Source organism: Dendrobates tinctorius, unplaced genomic scaffold (genome assembly GCF_039654945.1).
Source record: "Dendrobates tinctorius isolate UK_male_01 unplaced genomic scaffold, ASM3965494v1 ptg000223l, whole genome shotgun sequence".
In the NCBI taxonomy this organism is placed as follows: domain Eukaryota; kingdom Metazoa; phylum Chordata; class Amphibia; order Anura; family Dendrobatidae; genus Dendrobates; species Dendrobates tinctorius.
The window spans coordinates 28,133,689-28,156,988 of NW_027361890.1; the positions used below are offsets into that span (position 1 = coordinate 28,133,689).

A 23,300-nucleotide genomic window follows, 5' to 3' on the forward strand; every position below is an offset into this window, starting at 1 on the left:
CAGCAAGTCCTTCACCTAGGTTTCCATAACCTTGGACACTTATCGTTTTGTTGCTGTATTTCTGCTGCTGAAATCACAATACCCTTGTAAACATGCACAGTCTGAATGCAGAGCTAGTGTTATAATAGAATAAATTATGCATTATTGCAATTACATAAAATATACCTGTTTCTAAGATCTGTTCAGGAACGGTTTCATCAAAGGTGGTGCTGATCCGTTCAGCCAATGATGCATCGCTGGGTTTATCAGCCAACAATAAAGGATCAGAAGGGTAAGACAGAAGGTCAACAGGAGTGTTCGCAATTGGACGAACAGGATCCAAGGAAAGGGTAGAGGTACTACTGGTCTCAGAAGAAATATGTCCGTCTTGTGGTATGGTTCCTCCTGGCATACCAACAGACATGACATTTGCATCAGAGCACTCGGGAACTGATCCAGGTACATCAGAAATGTCGCCCATTTCATTTATGGAATTTACTACGGAGGGGGCAGTCATGAACTGGTTTGTAGAAGTCTCTGGGTTGTTTTCCAGTGATGGTGATGTTATACATTGTGATGGCACAGGAGAACACAATTCTGGAGCTATTCCCAGCTGGGAACTGCCACCTTCTGAGCTGCTTTGCATTGTAGGAGGTGGTGGTAATGGCAAAGGTGAAGATGACTGGGAAGAAGTAACTTGGGATGCGTTTTGCACTGGGCTTATAAGGCCTGGCAGAGTGGTAGGAAGGCTAGAGCTACTACTGGTAGGAGATGAAGCAGCAGCTGGTCCAGGATACTGAATATTTTGTGAAATATGCAAAGGTCCCACAACAGCAACAGACTGAGGCACCAGGTTCGTGTTGGAAGTAGGTAAATTACTTTGCTGAGATCCTTTCATAACTTGGATGATAGATGAAGAATTAAAAAAGACTGGAGTGATAAATTGTGGGCGACTACTTGCTTGGACAGAGGCCTGACCTTCAGATACAATAACCTTATTACCCACATTTGGCATAGTAACCACAGTTGGTACCAAAGTGGGCTGCAGATGTGAAGCCATGGGAGAAGATACACTTGCAGAGGTGGTGATAGGATTTGATGTCACAAAGACCGTAATCTGGCTTGGAGGCAAACCACTGGAAACGTTTGGGGGACCAGCAGGTCTCTTCAGCAATGTGCCAGGGAGGGTAGGTTGTACATTAGCACTAGGCTCCGCTGTATCTAACCTTGCCTGAGCAGAATTTGCTTCTGGGACCTGTTGTGAGTTTGTTACACAATGGGCTTCTTTATTTACTGCATCTCCTGGTAAACCAGCACCTTCTGTTTTTGTTTCCTCTGTGGGCATGTGCATGAGTGAAGTTTCAGGAGACAGATCTGAAGGCTTCATACTTACATTGGGGGCATTTGAGTGGTCAAGTAATTGACTTAATGATGTAGGGGCATCTCTCATGGCTGGGGAAATGGCAGCCAAGTCCTCACCACTCTGAGGCTTTGGGACGTCTACATACAGAGCATCTTTCTTAGGAAGCTCTTCGGGAGAAGTCATCGTAATGTGTTGGTGAACACTTACTTTAAAATCTGTTGTAGCCTGTTCTTTAGGAACCATCTGCATACATAGTGTTTCACTCTCTGAAATCACAACTGGATTTTCTTTGATCTCCTCAGTTATGACAGTAGTACTTGGTATAGAAATAGGAGGATATTGTCCAATTGGAGCTGCAATTGCTGGGTTTTGCCCTAACACTTGGTTGGTCACCATGTTCCTCTGCATCTCCACGTTATGTAGGACACCAGGGGTTTGCGGTCCTCCAACCATCATTTTTGCAGTCTTAGAATTCTGCCTACCGGGGCTTGGTGTTGTCTTGCGACTTGATGCAGGGCTTGAACGCCTGCTGTTGCTGGGGCTTGCTCGCTTGTTAGCACCATTTGGTGGTTTTCCTGAACCATTATCCATCTTATTCACATGTTGGCCAAAAGGCTGACTGTTTACAGTTAAACCAGGGGGAGCCTGTCCAATGGCTTTTAGGGTAGTTGGATTCAAACCTTGCTGATCAAAGCCCCGACTTAGCGTAGGTCTTGGAGGTAATGGAATATTGATCTGAGGAGGGAAGAGACCCGCTATAGATGCATTTAGTCGTTCTGGGGAAAGGCTAATTTCCGAAGGTTCTGTGCTAGGAGGGCGGTTATTAGGAGTCTGGGGGTAATAAGGTCTGGGGCTTGCTCTATTTGGGGTTTTAGGCCTCGATGACTGTGAAGGGGGCTGAACACTTTGGTAATGGTGTCCATGAGAGCCTGCCATAGTGCTGGAGTGCTGTTGTTGGGGACTTGTACCTTGTCCCAGAGAGAGAGAGGAAGCAGCTCCCGGTTTTGTACCAGACATCATTATTGGATTTTGAGAGATAAGCAAGTGTGGTGCCATGCCGCCTTGGGGTCCAGAGGATGTGGGGAGGTCAGGAATGTCAGGAAGAGGAGCAGCTGAGGATCCATCACCCAGAGGAGATCCAGACTGATTTTGCCCAGTTTCTGGGAATCCCATCTTTCTACCATTGCCTCCTAATGATGCATTGGATACCATAGACATCCTTGGCTTGTCTGGAGAAGGTGGTATAGAACTAGAACCCTGTAAATTTACCAAAACAGAAAAGTTACCACCTTGCTGCATGGGCATCCTCTGTACATCACAGTTCATAGATGCCCGGGGGTTGAATACATTTTGCTGTAAGGGTAGCTTTATTGGTTTTTGGTCTTGTTGTTGCTGTTGCTGCTGTTGCATCATTAACATCATCATCATTTGTTGTGGAGGAGTCTGTCCACTTTGACCCGGTTGTTGACCCAGCTGCATTAACTGAGGAGGAATCTGCTGAAGTTGTCTTTGCTCAATCCCCTGGGCTGGATAACCTGGAACAAAATTGTAATTATAATAATATTGTGAAAAGGTAGTTAATGAGGTAATGAAGTCACATTCGTTCACCAGGTGAAAAGTTACACAAAGGTACAGAAGTGCTCAGCACAGTGCTGCTCTCCCAAGATATATAGTGAGGATGGACACAATTCCATAGACAAACTCAAGAGAAATGTGAAGCTTCACTGGGTGCTTGTGTCACTCCTTTTTGCAATGATTAGGGTCTCAGCACCCAGACCACCCAATAATCACTTTCAATTTTCAGAAAGTTACCCACCACAAATAGAAACTAACCAGAATTGCTTGCAGTGAAGCACGGGTGGCAACACTTCCTTAGTAGTCCTTGGGGAGCTTCTAATACAGGCGAGGCTCAACTCTATAAATAAATACGCATAGCAATCATCATCTTCAAATAGTGGCTTTCACCAAATCTTTCTTTCTTCATCTTTACTACTTACATCCCTGGCATTACAAACTTTAACGGTGAAGATGACTGCTGGTACTTGAGCAGACAGCCCTTTCACATACTCTTATGGTACTACTAGCCTTTAACTGTCCAGTAAATGCATAGGAGTATGAGAAGGCAAGTGCCAGTAACCCCTCCCCTATCGCTTAAAGGGAATCTGTCACCTAATTTTCGCCCTATCAGCTGCGGCCACAGCCATCAGGGGTTTATCTACAGCATTCTGTAATGCTATAGATAAGCCCCCGATGAAACCTGAAAGATAAGAAAAACTCGTTAGATTATACTCACCGGAGGGTTGGGGAGAGTGCGGTGGGTGTCGCGGACTGGCGCCTCCCATCTTCTAGAGAGGACGTCCTCCTTCTTGCTTCTCCCTCGGCTCCTGCGCAGGCGTACTTTCTCTGCCCTGTTGAGGGCAGAGTAAATTACTACAGTGCACAGACACCGGGAAAGGTCAGAGAGCTCCGGCGCCTGCGCACTGCAGTACTCTGCTCTGCCCTCGATAGGGCAGAGAAAGTACGCCTGTGCAGGAACCGAGGGAGAAGCAAGGAGGAGGACGAGATCATCGTATGAAGATGGGAGGTGCCGGATCGGACGGTGACACCCATCGGACCGGACCAAACGCCGGGGTGAGTATAATCTAACTTTTTTTTCTTATCTTTCAGATTACATCGGGGGCTTATCTACTGCATTACAGAATGCTGTAGATAAGCCCCTGATGGCGGTGGCCGCAGCTGGTAGTCCAAATAAGGGGTGACAGATCCCCTTTAAGTTTGTAATACCATAATGTACATAACAAGATGAAGACATTCAGTGAGGGCAACTATTTAATTTTATGTGAAGTGCTGTCAAAGATAGAAAATGCTTCTCTGCTATTTCAAACAGCCGTTCTGTCACTTCCATTAGGGGTCTGGATCGCGTTCCACCCTTGTGGTTGATGTAGGCCACCGCAACCTGATTATCGAAGAGGATCCTTACGTGATGACCCTGCAGGTATATGCGGAGCCTTTTAACTACCAGTTATACTACAGTTAGCTCCTTCAGGTTAGATGAACTCTGTTGATTCCTTAGGCCCTGGACTACAACCACCCCTATTGCCCCCCAACCAGTAGGGCTAGCATCCGTGGTGATCACTCAGCTTATGCGATTTTCCCAGGGAACCCCCCTGGACAGGTTATCCCGGTCTAACCACCACCTCAGGGAACGTATAGAAGCCAGGGACAAGGTCAGTAGTCTCTACACGTACTCCCTAAGGGCCCTATCATTAACTAACACGTCCCATTGTAAGTCTCTTGCATGAAACTGCGCCCACTGGACCGCCGGGATGCAGGTGGTTAGCGAACCCAACAGCGACATAGCCCGCCTAAGGGACCTGGTGGGTTTGTTTGATGTTCTCAAAACTTGGTGCCGAAGGTGAATCAACTTATCAGGCGGTAGACGACACTCCAGCCTCTCGGAGTCCAGAATGAGCCTCAGAAACTGCTGCACCTTTAGGGGTTGTAGCCGAGATTTTTTAATATTCAATAGCCACCCCAAGCGATCCAGAGTAGACATCGTCCTCTCTACCTGAACTAAGCAATGATCTACCGACCTGCCCACAATAAGAAAGTCGTCCAGGTAGGGGATAATCAGGACACTGGTTTCACGCAGGTGGGCCATGTCCTCGGCAACTACCTTTGTAAAAACACGAGGGGCAACCGTAAGACCAAAGGGGAGGGCTCTAAACTGGAAAGGTCTAACCATGTCCCCCATGACTACCGCCATCCAGAGGAACCGATGATAATCTGCATGAATAGGTACATGGTACTATGCATCTTTTAGATCCAAAACTGCCATAAAACAGTTTTCAAAAATTAGTTTTATTGTCGAGCCAATAGATTCCATTTTGAAGGGGTGCACAACCAAGAACTCATTTACAGCTCTAAGATTAATGATAAGGAGCCATCCAGTTTCTGAACCAGAAAGGGGGGGGAAAGAATAGAATCCTCTACCCTCTCCGACCCTGGAACTTCCACCAGGACCTCCTTATGACATAGCTCCAGGACCTCCGCCTCCAGGGCGGCCTGCTCTGAGGGGGATGACCGGGAAGGGGTTACCATGAATTTGCTCCGCGGAATAGCAGAAAATTCTAATCTCAGCCCTGATGATATTAGGCTATGCACCCGGTCACTATTGGTAATGCGTGCCCAGGCTGGGTAGAAGGCAGTCTACCCCCCACGGGGGCTGCCAGTCATTGGGACGGTTTCTTACCCTCTTGCAATGAGCCTCCAAACATGAACCTCGTACCTCTTTTCTTCCTCTTATGCCACTTGGCTCGGTCCCTGAAAGACTTCCTCCGGCAACCTTGTACTGAAGGGACGCTGGTAGGAAGGGGTCGACAAGCTGGGGAATTTCTTTTTATTGTCCCTTGCCTTCTCCAGAAGCTCATCCAGGACCTGTCCAAAGAGGTACTCCCCTTCACAAGGAATTAAACAAAGTCTGGACCTAGCCTGAATATCACCCGGCCAGCACTTTAGCCATAACGCTTTCCAAGCTGCATTAGAGAGGCTCGCTGTTCTAGCTGTCATCCTGACTGAATCCGCCAAGATATCAGACAAACGCTGTGGCACCGTGAATCACCGGTAAGGAGCTTAGAATAGTCTCACGAGAGGCTCCCCCTTTCAACTGAGTCTCTAGTTAGTCCGGCCAGACCATCATTGACCTGGCTGTACTATATATATATATATATATATATATACACACACACACACACACATACACACACACACACACACACACACACACACACACACACACACACACACACACACAGTATATAATTTAAGAACTTTGCTTACCTGATGGCCTGTTAGCGAAATCGGAAAGCTTTTGCCCAGTCTCCAGGCTTCCCAGTTGGTCACTGACTAATCCAGTCTGATCAGAGTCCTCGATACGAGTCTCATTGGTGCTGATGAGAAAAACATGTTTGATATTTGTCTTTGTCTTAAAACCAACATATATAATATATATAAGTAAACATATTTCTAAATGTGCTATTGACATGAAATTCTCAACACGTCAGTAACAACCCACCCAATCCACACCGGCAAAGAAATCAAACCATAGATGTCCATAAATTAAGTTGTGTGTAATAAGGAGAAATGACACGGGGAAAGTATTGAACAAACTTACTGAAATGTAATAATTTGTAGAAAAGCATTTGTTGGTGATGACAACTTCAAGACGCTTCCTTTATGGAAAAACTAGTTGCATGTATTTTTCAGATATGATTTTGGCCAATTCTTCCACACAAACACTCTTCAAATCTTGAACGTTACGTGGGCTCCTAAACTCTAAGCTTTAGTTTCCTGTTTAAATTTTCCAATGGATTCTGGTCAGGTGATTGGCTGGGCCACTCCAGCAGCTTTCTTTTCTTTCTCTGACACCAACTGAGTTTCTTTGGCTGTGTGTTCGGGATCATTGTCTTGCTGAAAATATCTCAGTACATTTGTCCATTCATCCTTCCTTCAAATCATATGTTTGCCTGGGCCATATGCTGAAAAACAGGCCCACACCATGTTTCCACCGCCAAACTTCACTGTTGATATGGTGTTTTTGGGGTGATGTACAAGTACCTTTTGGCCTCCAGAGTGTATTATGGCATCCACAAAGTTCAATTTTGGTCTCATCGGACAAGACTATACCCTCCCAGTATTTCACAGGCTTGTCTAAATGTGGTCGACCGACTTTAAACGCCCTTGATCATGCTATTTGTTCAGTAATGGAGTCATGCAAGGCGAGTGTGCGTGCAGGCCAAGGAGGTTGAGTGCATTACTTATAGTACTCTATTGCCTTCTTTTAATTGTGCGTGCACACTGGAATCCACGGTCTATATGCAATAAGCTTCCTTTCCTGCACAACTACTTCATAAACAACTCTCAATCTGTTCGCCCTTACTGAAACCATTAGTCTGACACTCTCTCTCCTGCTGCTATTTCTTCATGGTGGCTTACATTTTTCCCATTCCCAGAGACCCATGAACAGATTTGGTGGTGTAGTCGGCACAATGCACTTTCAAGGTCATCCTTCCCCAGTTCCATCACTCATTTCCTTCTTTTGAGGTCCACACCATCAGGCTCTTTCATCCCCTCTCCCTCAGGATAGCGGTCATTTACCCTCTCCCAGGCTCACCCACCCACTTCCTTGACCATTTTTCTGCCTAGCTGCAGCACTTCATGTCCTCAGAATTACCAACCATATCCTGAGAAACTTCAACATCCCCACTTCCCTATCTGCCTCCCAGCTTCTACCTCTAACCACTTCTCTTGGCGTCTCACTGCTCTCAACCTCTGAGACACACAAAGACGGTAACACCCTTGATCTAGTCTTTGTCCGGCTCTGTTCAATCTCCTACCTAGATAACTCCCATCTTCCCCTCTCTGACCAGAACATTCTCTCCTTCACGCTCACAAATCCTCACCCCAGCACACTCCTACTTACCACACATTCAGAAATCTACAAGCTATGAACCCTCACCCTCATACACTTAAGGGCCTTTTACACATATCGAGATCGCTAGCGATATCGCTAAAGTGTCACTGATTTTGTGACGCAACAGCGATATCGCTAGCAATCTCGCTTTGTGTGACACGTACCTGCAACCCCCCCGCTGGATATCGCTGACCACGCTTGAATATCCTGGCCATTTTTTCCTCGTTGTTGTCCCTCTGGCACCGACTAGCAACACATGGACGCAGATGGAAGTCGTCATCATCGATGCGGTGTGACAGGTAAGAGCGATCGCCGACGGATCACTTATGGCTGCGGCGTCGCTGGTGAGATCTGCCTGTTTGGCAGCTCACTAGCGACCATTTAGCGTTGCACCAGCGATCCTGACCAGGTCGTATCGGTGTCAGGATCGCTGGTGCATCGCTAAATGTAAAAGGACCCTTACAGACTCTCTACACATCACTGTCCCCAATCTCTTTTTCCTGTCCTGATCTGGCTGTATATCACTACAGTGACACTTTCAGAAGCACCCTGGACCAAATAGCGCCCCTCACGCCCAGAACCTACAAACACAGTAAAACTGACCTAGCTCACATCACAAACCCGATTTCTCCAGCAATGCTCTAGGAGTGCTGAATGCCTATGGAGGAAAACTTGCACACCAGATAACTTTATCCATTATAAATTTATTCATTCTAAGAACCTATAACTGCCCTTCACCTCACCAAACAGGCCTACTTCACCACCCTGATCTCATCACTATCCAACAACCCAAAATAACTCTTCGACACCTTTCACTCCCTCTTCAGTCCAAAAGCACAGGCCCCGATCACAGACATCTGTGCTGATGATCTGGCCTCCCACTTTACTGACATCAGTCAGGAAATCAGTTCCCAGCCACCAAGTGCCATGAATCCAATCCCTCCCCACATCTCCTCTGGCTCACTCTCTACATTTGACCAGGTCACAGAAGTCTCCAGGCTACTCCTCTTTTTGTCCTACTACATGCACTACTGACCCCATTCCCTCACACCTACTCCAGTCTCTCTCTCTCCAGTTGTCACTACTCACCTACCTAAAATCTTCAATCATCCCCTCCTTCTTCAATGATTATGTTCATTAACTAATAAGTAATGATAGTGTACATTATTAAAAAGAAAATCTCTCTCGACCCATCCTGCACAAAAAACTACAGACCAGTTTCCAATGTCTGCTTCATCTCTAAACTATTGGAGCGCCTGGTCTACTCCCAACCTTTCCTGTTACCTCTCCACTCACTTGCTCCTAGTTCCATCAAAGTCTGGCTTCCGCCCCCTAGATTCTACTGAAAAAGATGGCTTTCAGTACCATCTTTATGCACAACTATACACATTATCCCCTGTCCTTAGCCCAGCTGTACTACAGAACCCCAGTGACTGTCCGCAGTTTCCAAAATCATGTCTGCTCTCTATCAAACTCAACCTTTCCGAAACTGAACCTCTGCCCTTGCAGTCTACTCACCTCCCTAAAGCAGACATCTCCTTCTCAGTGTGTGGCACCACAATAACGCCTAGGCAGCAGGCGCGCTGTCCGTTTTGTTTGACACCATTTTTTCCTTCACCTCCCACATACAATCTCTTGTCCATTCTTGCCACTTACACCTAAAGAACATCTCTAGAATCTGCCCCTTTCTCACCGTGGAAACAATAAAAGACGTCACTGTTGTTCTGTCTGATCCACTCCCACATTGTCTACTGTAATGCTCTATTAGTTGGTCCCTCCCCCACTCGACTTTCTTCTCTCCAGTCCATTCTTAATGCAGCAGCCAGGGTCATCTATTTGGCTAATCGCGACTCGGACACCTCCGCTCTGTGCCACTGATTGTACTGGCTGCCCATACATTATAGAATCTAATTTAAACTGCTTCTTCTCACCAAAAAAACTCTCCACAGTGAGGTACCCCCTTACATCTCCTCCCTCATTTCTGTTTATCAGCCTACACCCTCATTACGCTCCGCAAGCCACCTTTGACCAACATCCACACTAATCCATACATCCCACACTCCCAGCTCCAAGACTTCTCCCGAGCTGCACCAATCCTCTGGAATGCTCTACCTCAAGAAATTAGGACTAACCATAACTTTTTATGGGGCTCCCCAAAAACACATCTGTTTAGGATGGCCCATCACGTTCCCTAATCAAAATCCTTTTATATATAGTCCATTTTCTACTTCTCTGATCATAACCCACCAAATTACACCACTCCCAAAAGCACAAATATTGGCTGGCCGACTAGCTCATGCAGCCTTTATTCACCCCCACTTCCTCAAGATAGCTGGACCATCATTGTAAATAAGCACCTGTACTTTGTCACTCCCACCTCATTGTAGATTGTAAGCTTTTACGGGCAGGGTCGTAAATATTTTTGCAATAATTATTGTAATATATTTAACTTTGTTATGACTGTTGTATATGAACTGTTAAATTGTAAAGCGCTGCGGAATATGTTGGCACTATATAAATAGAGATTATTATTCGTTTTCTTTGAAACAATTGTACCCTCTGTTTCCAGGTCTTCCTGTAGCTCTCCTCAGGAGGTCCTTGCCTCTTGGACAACTCTTCTGATTATTTGTTTCACTCCTCTGTCTGAAATCTTGCAGTGGCGCCTGGTCGTGGAAAGTTTATGGTGAAATGAAGGTCTTTCCACTTATGGATTATGGCCCCAACGGTGCTCACTGGAACCTTTAGTAGTTAGAAATTCTTCTGCAACTCATGTCATCAGGATGTTTTGCAACAATAAAGTTGCAAAGGTCTTGAGACAGCTCACTAGTTTTACGCATCATGAGATGTTTCTTGTGTGACACTGTCAGGAAATATGACATAAGTCTTGTGGTTCAATCACACATACAGAGCTATGCTACAAAGCCTTGATTTTGTGAATGACATGCTCCAGCGTTGATCCCCCTTGCAGCTTCCCCCCCTTCACAAGCTGGGGCCCCCTTCCTCTCCCCTGCATGCAGCTGTGTAACTTGAGATCCTAGTGTGCCACAGAGCAGTTTGAGAAAAACTGGTTGAAAGCAGTTCTTGAAGCACATGGCTCTTTGTCTAGTACAGTGTTCATTTAAAGATCAAATATAATAGCACCGATTATTCATACTGTATATACAAGAAACCTATATTTGTGAGATCTACATCATTAGAGCTATTCACCACAGCGTTTTTGGATCTCCTCGCTCACTAGGAACTGAGAAAAGGGTATCTGCTTCCTCGTAATACCTAGTGATATGATATTTAGTCTCAAATGGAAGATGATGTTGTAAGCAGACATGTAATACTTCCATCGTCCCCCTATGAGCTTCTCCCCAAGAGTTATGGCCAATAGAAGGTTTTCACAACTTTCCAAAGGGGGCATATCCAGCCACCCGGTCAGCACTGGGGAAGGCCCTAAGTTTATGGGCTAGCTATAAAACAGGGACAGCCATTTTGTGGGTTGTTCAGACCTGGGGAAGATAGCATTTACCATCTATGTTGTGGACTGAATCTTTGCCTTTGGGAACCCCTCTCCCCTTCGCATGCCATTGATTGAGATAACCAAGTTCATACCTTAACCCACTTTTATTTTATAATTGTTGTATATACTGTATGTGTCTCTGTTACATCTTTTGTACATTTGTAAACACTGCCTATTCTTTTTGGAATAAAATCTGTAATATTTACGGTACTAGTTCTGTTTTCCTTGCTCCATAAGCTTACTTGCCACGTCCTCCATGCTAAAACTATGCTATTGTTGGATTGGGTCCAGAGCCGATATTGATTTTAATATCAGAACTAGGAGCTGGTGGCAGCTAAGTGTGTTCTAGGGTATTTGGGAGATTCTGTCAGGGACAGAACAGAGGTTTTATGTGTATTTCCTGCCTGGAAGTGGGAATATACATACCACCCTCCCTGCAGAGTGCCAATAGCTAGTACACAGCAAGGCAGCCCTATTGGCGACTACTTATCCTAGGTGTAGTTTCCCAACTGACCTGAGGGTAAGGGGGCACCAGAGAGCTACAAGTTCCAAAGCAGGAATTGAAGGTGGGATCGTGAAATAGGATCCCTGACGAACTGGGGGCAACCAAACACCTCCTGCTATTCGGTTTTCTGTCCTATCTTTTATTTAGCAACTATGGCTGTGAAAGGAGAGCTCTGGTACACCCAGCAGAAAAAAAAACTCTTGTTGGAATATGTACATTCCAAGACCTTGACCCCCATGGCAAAACTAAGGATCAAATGGTCACGGAACTGGTGCAACTTGAAGTGCATCAAGCCCATTGCCAGAGCACAGCAGAGACAAGGGTCAGCCAAAGTATGGACGTTATCGGCCAAGAGGCCCAACCGGGGCAGGCCAGCCCTACTCGCAACAAGGGTAGCGTGGTCCACTATTTTCAAATGGCTCTACAACACTGCCCTGCAGACGGTCAGGAGAGTTCCAGCAAATACCAGGAGAGAGCCGAGCAAGAGGCCGAGAGAGCCGAGCGACAATCCCAGCGAGAGGCCGAGCGGGAGGAGAGACAGTACCAGCTGGAGTTAGCACGAATCCGGGAGCAGAGGTCTTGACAGCCCAGCAGTGAGTCCAGCAATGCTCAGTTCCCTAAACCCTGGCCAGAGCACTTTCGTGTGACGGAAAAGCACGGGGACTTGGACATTTTTCTGCGGGAATTTGAGAAAGCCTGCAGACAGTACCAGCTGCCTGTGACCCAGTGAGCCCGATATTTAAACCCAGGGCTCAAAGGAAAAGCTCTGGAAGCGTTTGCTTCTCTCCCTCCAGACCAAGATGGAGAAAATGAGGCCATTAAGCAGGCCCTGATAAAGAAGCACCAGCTAACTCCTGAGGTTTACCGTAAAGTTCCGGAACCTCCAGCGTGGCCCACACGACAGTTGCAGCGATATGCTGCATGGACTCAGGACCCACTTTGACCAGTGGATCCAAGGACTATCAGTGGACACCTTTGAGCAGCTGAGGGCCCTGATGATAAAAGACCAGTTACTACACCTTTGCCCAGCTGAGGTGCTCACAGTTCCTGATGGACCGGGAGCCAAAAGACGTGGATAAAGCAGCGCAGATCGCAGACACCTATGAGACCAACCGTAAACTGGAAGTGCGGAAGCCGGTCACCGCCAGCTGGAAAGGGGGTAAGCTAACAACCAACCCCAGTACCACCTGCCATCCGATTCACCGGAGGCTCTGTATCCTTTGCCAACACCAGACCGACATCTGACCCTCGCATGTTTTTTACCTGTCATTGGACTGGACATCTCAGTGCCACTTGTCCGGAGAAGCAGAAGAACCCCCAGCCAAGGCCTCAGGGTCTAATGCAGCAGTTCTTTTTGTGGGTGGGGTAGGCGGTCTGTGAAAATTTGCAGCACGTCACCATGGGGGCCATGTCGCTACAGGCCTCAAGGCCACCGGGGCTGATCGAACCCTAATCCGGCCTGATCTGGCAGCCCCTGAAGAGATTATTCCGGGGAAAACCCTAACTGTCGCCGGGATTGGGGGCGTCCACTGTCCCTAGCCGATGGCCCGGGTTTATTTAGATTGGGGTGCCGGAAGCGGGGTAGTCCAAAAACTTGCACACCGACGTTTTGTTGGGGACTGATTTGAGGAATATGTTCGTGTATTATGTCCCTGACACCCCTCCCCGATCTGACATTGTGGGTAATGCTAATGCTGTAAATATGCAAGCTTTACCTGACAGTGGTTTACCTGATAATGATTTATCTGATAATGATTTACCTGATAAAGATTTACCTGATAATGATGATGTGTCTACAGCTCCAGGAGTACTCAGCCACCTCACGCAGCGGGGTGAAATGGCTGAGGAATCCCTAACAAGAGCAAGGGACAGTGCTAAGGGAAATGTGTTATGAATGAGTCACCGTAGGAGGCAAAAACAGAAATGCTAGCTAAGTCCAGAAAACCAGAGAAGTTGGCAGCTATCGGATTGCAGACCCCTGAACCTATCAACAACAACTAGCAGTAGCCGTGGGGGGTTCCTACGATGCCCTAGACCCCTCAATCACAGCCGGAGGACTATATAGCCTAAAGACAGAAAGGGAAAACTAAACTGCTCCAGAGCAGACCCCAAAGCAAAAGGCAGCCCCCAACATATAATGACGGTGAAGCAAGAAAGAAAGAACACTAACACAGACAGAAAGATAGACTGAGCAAAGACGGGGCCCAAGCTAACTAGATAGGAAAGGACAGGAAGGCTGCTGTCTGCAATCCGTGAAAAACCCTATGAAAATAAGAGCCAACAGACTGACAGTGAAAAAGGCCCTGAAGACGCTAGGCTTCAACAAAGCTATGTCAGTACTCAGGAATATTCTGAAGACAGAGCAACCGGCAAAAGGAGATTCAGCTCACCCCAGCAGGGAATGGCAGAATCCAGAAAAGCAAGGCAAACAAAAACAAAACACAAATGCCAACAGGCAAAGCAGAAAACTTAGCTTTAGAGGAGCAGGAATCATACTGGTCTCCTAGAAGTCCACAGAGAAATCACCCGCAGGGCGGAAGGGCGTCGGCAGCCTTATATCCAGTCCGTGACTCCACTCAGCCAGTCATCATCATTAGGCTCAGGTGCCTGATAATCAGGCTCATTACCTTCCTTTACCAGAATAGGGAGTTCACCAGACCTCAGTGACGAAGGGGAAAATGAACTCACAACAGAAATGGAAAGATGCACGGGAACGATGAGGAAGGTGATGCCGTGCAACTGACCAGTACCACAGAGGAAGGTAACTGCCTCTTATATAGCACTGCTCCTGTGGTAATGGGGGAGGATGGGGAGGTAGTACCAGTAGCAGCGCCGGCTGATGGGTCTGTGGAAGTCCCCGGGGAGACAGGCTACATAGCTGCTGTCACCAACAGTCAGAGTGCCCAGAATGTAGGTAACACCCTGCCTTCTGGACCCTCCTCAGCAGGTCTCAGATGATTCCCGTGAGGAAAGGACCCTGATATCACCTACTGGCTGCCTCCAGTCAGGATTTCCAGGCTGCTCTACGCTCAGATACGAGTCTGAAGACCTTGAGACACCTCGCCAAGACACCCACCTCCGTGACTGATAAGGTGGTGGTGTTCTGGGAAAGAGGGAGGTTGTACAGGGAGACAGTTCCCAGTAAATCCCAAAAGGAGTGGTTGAGGGAAAGACAGCTGTTCGTCCCGTACCAATTTAGGGGTGAGTTGTTGTCGGATTGCCCATGAGATCCCACTCACTGGACACTTTGGGAGCAGCAAAACTAAGGCCGGCTGTCTCAACACTTCTAATGGCCCAAATTGGGGACAGATGTAGTCAACTACTGCAGCTCCTGTATCACCTGTCAGAGTGGGGAAGCCAGGGCCTGTTCCCAAGGCTCCCCTGATCTTTTTGCCAGTGAGAAGCCTTTCCAGAGGATCACTGTGGACATTGTGGGACCACTGGCCATCCCCAGCAGCTCTGGAAAGCAGTACATCCTCACTGTGGTAGACTACGCTACCCGGTACCCGGAGGAAGTGGCTCTGTCCTCAACTAGGGTGGATAAGGTGGCGGATGCCCTGTTGGCCATCTTTTCACGAGTAGGATTTCCCACGGAGATGCTTACTGAACAAGGGACTCAGTTTGTGTCTCACCTAATGGAGGCACTCTCTTAGAAAATGCAGATGAAGCGTCTGGTATCGAGCGTATCACTCCCAAACCCATGGTTTGTGTGAGCGCTTCAACGGTACCCTCAAACAGATGCTAAGAATGCTGGTTGAGACCCAAGGATGCGACTGGGAGCGATACCTTCCACACCGGCTATTTGCTTACCAAAAGGTTCCGCAGGTCTCGACGGGATTCTCCCTCTTCGAGCTCCTGTATGGCAGGCAAGTCCAGGGACCCCTTGGGTTTGTAAGGGAATCCTGGGGAAGAAGAGCCAAACCCTACAGAAGTGTCCATCGTGGAGTATGTCATGCGCTTCCGTGACAAGAGGCAGACCTTGACGCAGTTGGTGCATGACAACATGGCGCAGGCTCAGCCTGACCAGAAGCACTGGTACGACCAGAACACCCGGAAGCGGACATGCCAGGTGGGTCAGAAGGTGTGGGTGCTGGTCTCCGTACCAAAGGATAAGCTTCAGGCGGCTTGGGAAGGCCCATACATCATACACCAACAGCTCAACCCAGTCACCTACGTGGTCTTGACCACTCTCGGGGTAGGCGAAAGACCTTCCACGTCAATATGATGAAGGCTCATCAAGAACGTGGAGTCTGCATCCTACCGGTCTGCAACCTGCCAGAGGACGGGGCAGAAGACCCTCTCCTGGACATGCTGGTGCAAGCTAAGGCAGGTGGGTCCATAGATGACGTGGAGGTAAGCGCCACGCTAACCACACCTCAGGGATCACAGCTACGAGCCATGCTGGAACACTACCGGGCTGTGTTTACCAACAGACCCGGAAGGACTGAGATAGCGGTCCATGAATTGGACACCAGGAGTCATGCCCTACTATGGCGGACACCCTATCAGATCTCTGACGAGGTGCAGCACGTCATGCGCCAAGAAATCGATGAGATGTTGCAGCTAGGTGTGATTCAACTGAGAGCGTGGGCCTCACCTGTAGTCCTGGTGCCAAAGAAGGATCAGACCACCTGGTTCTGTGGGGACTACAGGGGGCTCAACGTCATCACAGCCTCTGATGCACACCCATGGATTTGAGTCGGGGATATTGGCAGATCCGCGAGCCCCGAGGCGCAGGAGAGGTCCGCCTTTATCACCCCCTTCGGACTATACGAGTCTATGGTCATGCCTTTCGGCATGAAGAATGGCCTTGCCACATTCCAGCACATGATCATTCACCTGCTTCAGGGACTGGTGAGGTGCGCAGTGGCGTACCTGGATGACATTGCCATCTTCAGTTCCTCCTGGGAGCAACACCTTCAGCATCTCCAGGAGATGCTCATGCGCATCCACCAAGCCGGCCTGACCAAGCCAGGAAAGTGCCAGATGGGCATGAGAGAGGTCCACTACCTGAGGCACCGGGTAGGCGGGGTTTCTATGAGGCCAGAACCTGGGAAAGCGGACGCTATCGCATCCTGGCCCAACCCCAGGACCAAGAAACAGGTGATGTCCTTCCTAGGCACTGCAGAGTACCATAGGAGCTTTGTACAACACTATAGTAACCTTGCAAAGCACTTGACAGACCTCACCAGGAAGAAGCTACCCCAAACAGTCGACTGGAAAGACTGCTCTGAGGTGGCTTTCAGGGCTTTGAAAACAGCCCTGAGCAGCTCTCCTGTGCTAAAGGCAGTCTACAGCACTCAACAGTTCCTAGCACAAACAGACGCCAGCGAGTTTGGCCTTGGTGCTGTGCTCAGCTAGGTTGACTAGGGGAACCAAGAGCACCCCATGTTGTACCTGAGCCGGAAGCTTCTGCCAAGGCAAGTGGCCTTTTCCACCATAAAGGAGTGTCTGGCCATGGTTTGGGTTATTCTTTTTGGAGTAAAATCTATAATATTTACGGTACTAGTTCTGTTTTCCTTGCTCAATAAGCTTGCCACTTCCTACGTGCTAAAACTACACTACTGTTGGGTTGGCTCCTGAGCTGATACGGATTTTAATATCAGAACTATGAGCTGGTAGCAGCTAAATGTGTTCTAGGATATTTGGTAGATTCTGGCAGGGAGGAAACGGAGGTTTTACATGTGTATTTCCTGCCTGGGACTATACATACCGCCCTCCCTGCAGAGTGCCAATAGCCAGTACACAGCAAGGCAGCCCTATTGGCGACTACTTATCCTAGGTGTAGTTTCCTGACTGACCTGAGGGTAAGGGGGCGCCAGAGAGCTGCAAGTTTCAAAACAGGAACTGAAGGTGGGATGGTGAAATAGGATTCCTGATGAACTGGGGGCAACCAAACACCCCCGGTTCATGAGATACTGGTGGCAGCCGTGGGATATACAAATATATCCCTCTTGTAATTCCTGACAGACATACTCACCTCTTGTCGCTGGGGGCCAGGTGCCGATGTCGCCGCTGGCTCAGGCCCCTGGCACTTGCGATATTCACCTGTCCGCGTTCCACCACCGCGCACCGGTCTCTGCAGTAACTGTTCAAGCAGAGCACTAAACACGTCATTGCGCCCTCTGACCTGAACGTCACAGCCAGAGGACCTGGAAGACAGAGCGCGGAGGTGGAACGGGAACAGGTGAATATCGCATGGCTCACCCTCCTGGTGCTGCTACATCTCAGTTTGGGACGGGCGCCGGCATCTTTCTGTCTTCCTTCCAGTGCTGAGCGGTTATGTGGTATCGTTCATTAACCCCTTCACCCCCAAGGGTGGTTTGCACGTTCATGACCGGGACAATTTTTACAATTCTGACCACTGGCCCTTTATGAGGTAATAACTCTGAAACGCTTCCGTGGATCCCGGTGATTCTGACATTGATTTCTCGTGACATATTGTACTTCATGGTAGTGGTAAAATTTCATTCAAATAACTTGCGTTTATTTGTGAAAAAAACGGAAATTTGGCGAAAATTTCACAATTTTCCAACTTTGAATTTTTATGCCCTTAAATCACAGATACGGCACACAAAAAACTTGATAAGTAACATTTCCCACATGTTTACTTTACATCAGCACAATTTTGGAACCAAAATTTTTTTTGTTAGGAAGTTATAAGGGTTAAAAATTGACCAGCGATTTCTCATTTTTGCAACACCATTTTATTTTTATGGACCACATCACATTTGAAGCCACTTTGAGGGGTCTATATGATAGAAAATACCCAAAAGTGACACCATTCTAAAAACTGCACCCCTTAAGGTGCTCAAAACCACATTCAAGAAGTTTATTAACCCTTTAGGTGCGTCACAGGAATTTTTTGAATATTTAAAAAAAAAAAAAAAAAAAAATATGAACATCTAACTTTTTTTTCACAAAAATAATACTTCAGGTTCAATTTTTTTTATTTTACCAAGGGTAACAGGAGAAATTGGACTGCAAAAGTTATTGTGCAATTTGTCCCGAGTACGCTGATACCTGATATGTGGGGGGGGGAACCACTGTTTCGGCGCATGGCAGACCTCAGAAGGGAAGGAGCGCCGTTTGACTTTTTCAATGCAAAATTGGCTGGAATTCAGATCGGACGCCATGTCGCGTTTGGAGAGCCCCTGATGTACCTAAACAGTGGAAACCCCCCCACAAGTGACTCCATTTTGGAAACTAGACCCCCCCCCCAAGGAACTTATCTAGATATGTGGTGAGAACTTTGAACCCACAAAGGCTTTACAGAAGTTTATAACGTACAGCGGTACAATTAAAAAATCATTTTTTCCACAAAAATGATCTTTTCACCCTCAATTTTTATTTTTCCAAGGGTAACGGGACCCTAAAAGTTCCTGTGCAATTTGTCCTGAGTACGCTGATACCCCATATGTGGGGGTAAACCACTATTTGGGCGCATGGCAGGGCTCGGAACTGAAGCAGCGCCATTTGACGTTTTTGGCTGGAATTGAGAATGGACACCATGTCGCGATTGGAAAACCCCTGATGTACCAAAACAATGGAAACCCCCCCACAAATGACACCATTTTGGAAACTTGACCCCCCAAGGAACTTATCTAGATGTGTGGTGAGCACTATGAACCCCTAAGTGCTTCACAGAAGTTTATAATGCCCGGGCGTGAAAATAAAAAAATCATTTTTTCCAGAAAACATGATCTTTTAGTCACCAATTTTTTTATTTTCCCAAGGGTACAAGGAGAAATTGGACCCCAAAAGTTGTTGTCCAATTTGTCCCGAGTACGCGGATACCTCATATGTGGGAGAAAACTACTGTATGGGCACACGTCGTGGATCGGAAGGGAAGTAGTGACGTTTTGGAATGCAGACTTTGATGAAATGGTCTGCGGGTGTCATGTTGCTTTTGGAGAGCCCCTGATGTACCTAAACAGTGGAAACCCCCCACAAGTGACCCCATTTTGGAAACTAGACCCCCTAAGGAACTTATCTAGATGTGTGGTGAGCACTATGAACCCCCAAGTGCTTCACAGAAGTTTATAACGCCTGGGCGTGAAAATAAAATCATTTTTTTTCCACAAAAATGATATTTTTGCCCCCAATTTTTTATTTTCCTAAGGGTAACCGGAGAAATTGGACCCCAAAAGTTGTTTTGCAATTTGTCCTGAGTATGCTGATACCCTATATGTGGGGGTAAAACACTGTTTGGGCGCATGGCAGAGGTTGGAAGGGAAGGAGAACCATTTGACTTCTGCAATGCAGAATTGGCTGTAATTGAGATCAGACGCCATGTTGCATTTGGACAGCCTCTGATGTGCAAAAACAGTGGAAGCCCCCCCAATTATAACTCCAACCCTAATCTCAGCCCTAACCCTAATGGGAAAATGGAAATAAATACATTTTTTTTTTAATTTTATTATTTTTCCCTAACTAAGGGGGTGATAACTGGGGGGGGGGGGGGGGGGGTGTTTGATTTACTATTTATGGCGGTTTTTATGTTTGGCAGCTGTCACATGCTAAAAGATGCTTTTTATTGTAAAAATAGTTTTTGCATCACCACATATTGAGAGCTATAATTTTTCCGTATTTTGACCCACAGAGTCATGTGAGGTCTTATTCTTTGCGGGAGGAGATGACGTTTTTATTGGTACAATTTTCGGGCACGTGACATTTTTTGATCGCTTTTTATTCCGATTTTTGGGACGCAGAATGAACAAAAAACAGCGTTTCATGAATTTCTTTTGGGGGGGGGGGGTGCGTTTACACCGTTCCGCGTGCGGTAAAATTGCTAAAGCGGTTTTATTCTTCGGGTCAGTACGGTTACAGCGATACCTCATTTAGGTCTTTTTTTAATGTTTTGGCGGTTTTATGCAATGAAAACTATTTTATATAAAAAATTATTTTTGCATAGCTTTATTCTGCGAGCTATAACTTTTTATTTATTTGCGGATGACGCTGTATGGCGGCTCGTTTTTTGCAGGACAAGCTGACATTTTCAGCGGTACCATGGATATTTATATGCGTCTTTTTGACTGCGCGTAATTGCACTTTTTTGTTCAGTGGTATGATAATAAATCATTATTTTTTGCTTCGTTTTTTATTTTTATTTTTTAAGGGGTTCGCTAAAGGGGTTAACTAATGGGACAGTTTTATAGGGCGGGTCTTTACGGACGTGGCGATACCAAATATGTGTACTTTTATTTTTTTTTTATTTTCAAAAAATGAATGTATTGGGGAATTTTTTTTTTTTTTACTAATTTAGTTAGCGATTTTTTAAAAATGTTTACACTTTTTTTTTTAAACTTGGGACATCAGTGTACTGTGACAGATCGCTGATCTGTCACATCACAGATCACTGTGACAGATCAGCGATCTGTCACAGGCACTGCTGCAGACTTCCTCATGCCTGCGCTTTACAGGCAGTGAGGAAGTCAGCTCCCTACAGGCCCCCGAAGGTCCCCGTCGCCATCTTGGATCCAGTTCCTGAAGGGCAAGAGCCCCCCGCAGTAGCGCTGCACATTGCGCTGCCGTGGGGGGGCTCAGGGAAGCAGGGAGGGAGCCCCCTCCCTGCCGATGCTTCCCTTTGACCCCCGTTACACCGCACTCGTGTTTGATCGCGGTGTACAAGGGGTTAACGTGTCGGGGGTGGTCCGTGACCGCCCCTGACACATTGTGCCGGGTGTCAGCTGTGATAATCAGCTGACACCCAGCCGCGATCAGCGGCGCTCACGTGAGCGCCGCTGATCGCTATGACGTACTATCCCGTCCCTGGGAATTAAGTCCCAGGGCACGTGGACGGGATAGTACGTCTCATGGCAGAAAGGGGTAAAGGGATTCGCTAAAGGGGTTAACTAATGGGACAGTTTTATAGGGCAGGTCGTTACAGACGTGGCGATACCCAATATGTGTACTTTTATTGTTTTGTTTTTTTTTATTTCCAAAAAATGGATTTATTGGGGGAATTTTTTTTTTCTAATTTATTTGGCTTTTTTTTTTAAAGTTAACGTGTCGGGGGCGGTCCGTGACCGCCCCTGACACATTGTGCTGGGTGTCAGCTGTGATAATTAGCTGACACCCGGCCGCGATCAGCGGCGCTCACCACGTGGGCGCCGCTTATCGCTGAGACGTACTATCCCGTCCATGGGCATAGGGGCCCGGGTCCCATGGACGGGATAGTACGTCTGATGTCAGGAAGGGGTTAAAGTAATGAATATGCGCTCCACACCTATGAGAGTGGAGACGCGTGCATATTCATTATTTTAATGAGCGGTACCACGTGACCACTTAGCACTGGAAAGAAGACAGGAAGAGAGATGCCGGCGCCCGGACTGCAATGCAGTGAGGGACTGATATGCAGCGATCACGCCAGGAGTGTGAGTATGATGTCTACTGCTCTCCCGCCGGCCATGACTCGTGTACAAGCCAAGAGGGGTATCTTCAGCAGTAAAAAAATGTGCTATACACTACCGTCCAAAAGCTTAGGGTCATTTAGAAATTTCCTTATTTTTGAAAGAAAAGCATAGTTTTTTTTTCCAATGAAGCTAACATTAAATGATCCAGAAATACACTCTATACATTGTTAATTTGGTAAGTGAAATGGCCACTCGTTTTTCTTTACTTGGCTGCTTTTTTCCTGCCAAAATACAAATTCTAACAGTCTATTCAGTAGGACTATCAGCTGTGTATCCACCAGACTTCTGCACAACACAACTGCTGGTCCCAACCCCATTTATAAGGCAAGAAATCCTACTTATTAAACCTGACAGGGCACACCTGTGACGTGAAAACCATTTCCGTTGACTACCTCTTGAAGCTCATCAAGAGAATGCCAAGAGTCTGCAAAGCAGTAATCAAAGCAAAGGTGGCTACTTTGAAGAACCTAGAATACAAGACATATTTTCAGTTGTTTCACACTTTTTTGTTAATTATATAATTCCACATGTGTTAATTCATAGTTTTGATGCCTTCATAGTGAATCTACAATTTTCATAGTCATGAAAATAAAGAAAACTTTTTGAAAGAGAAGGTGTGTCCAAACTTTTTGGTCTGTACTGTATACACACATACTATATATTTTACGCACACGTACACATACACACTGCTTAGAAAAATAAAGGGAACCCTCAAATAACACATCCTGTATTTGAGTGAAAGAAATATTCTCATTGAATACTTTGTTCTGTACAAAGTTGAATGTGCTGACAACAAAGTCACACAAAAATCATCAATGGAAATCAAATTTCTTAACTGATGGAGACCTGGATTTGGAGTCCCCCCCCCCCCCAAAATTAAAGTGGAAAACACACTACAGGCTGATCCAACTTTGGTGTAATGTCCTTAAAACAAGTCAAAATGAGGCTCAATATTGTGTGTGGCCTCCATGTGCCTGTATGACCTCCCTATAACGCCTGGGCATGCTCCTGATGAGGTTGCAGATGGTCTCCTGTGGGATCTCCTCTTAGACCTGGTC

The 23,300-nt window shown here is 46.8% G+C and overlaps 1 protein-coding gene across 2 annotated transcripts in view; it reads right to left on the reverse strand.

Moving 5' to 3' along the window:
• NCOA6 (nuclear receptor coactivator 6) overlaps positions 1–23,300 on the reverse strand; it is an 83,987-nt gene that overhangs the window by 17,663 nt on the left and 43,024 nt on the right. For both annotated transcript variants that reach the window (XM_073555417.1, XM_073555416.1), the window contains exons 10-11: positions 6,182–6,291; positions 166–2,877 (exon numbers count right to left, since the gene is read on the reverse strand). In XM_073555417.1, coding sequence (XP_073411518.1) covers positions 166–2,877; positions 6,182–6,291 — 2,822 coding nt within the window. The remainder of the gene's footprint in view (positions 1–165; positions 2,878–6,181; positions 6,292–23,300) is intronic.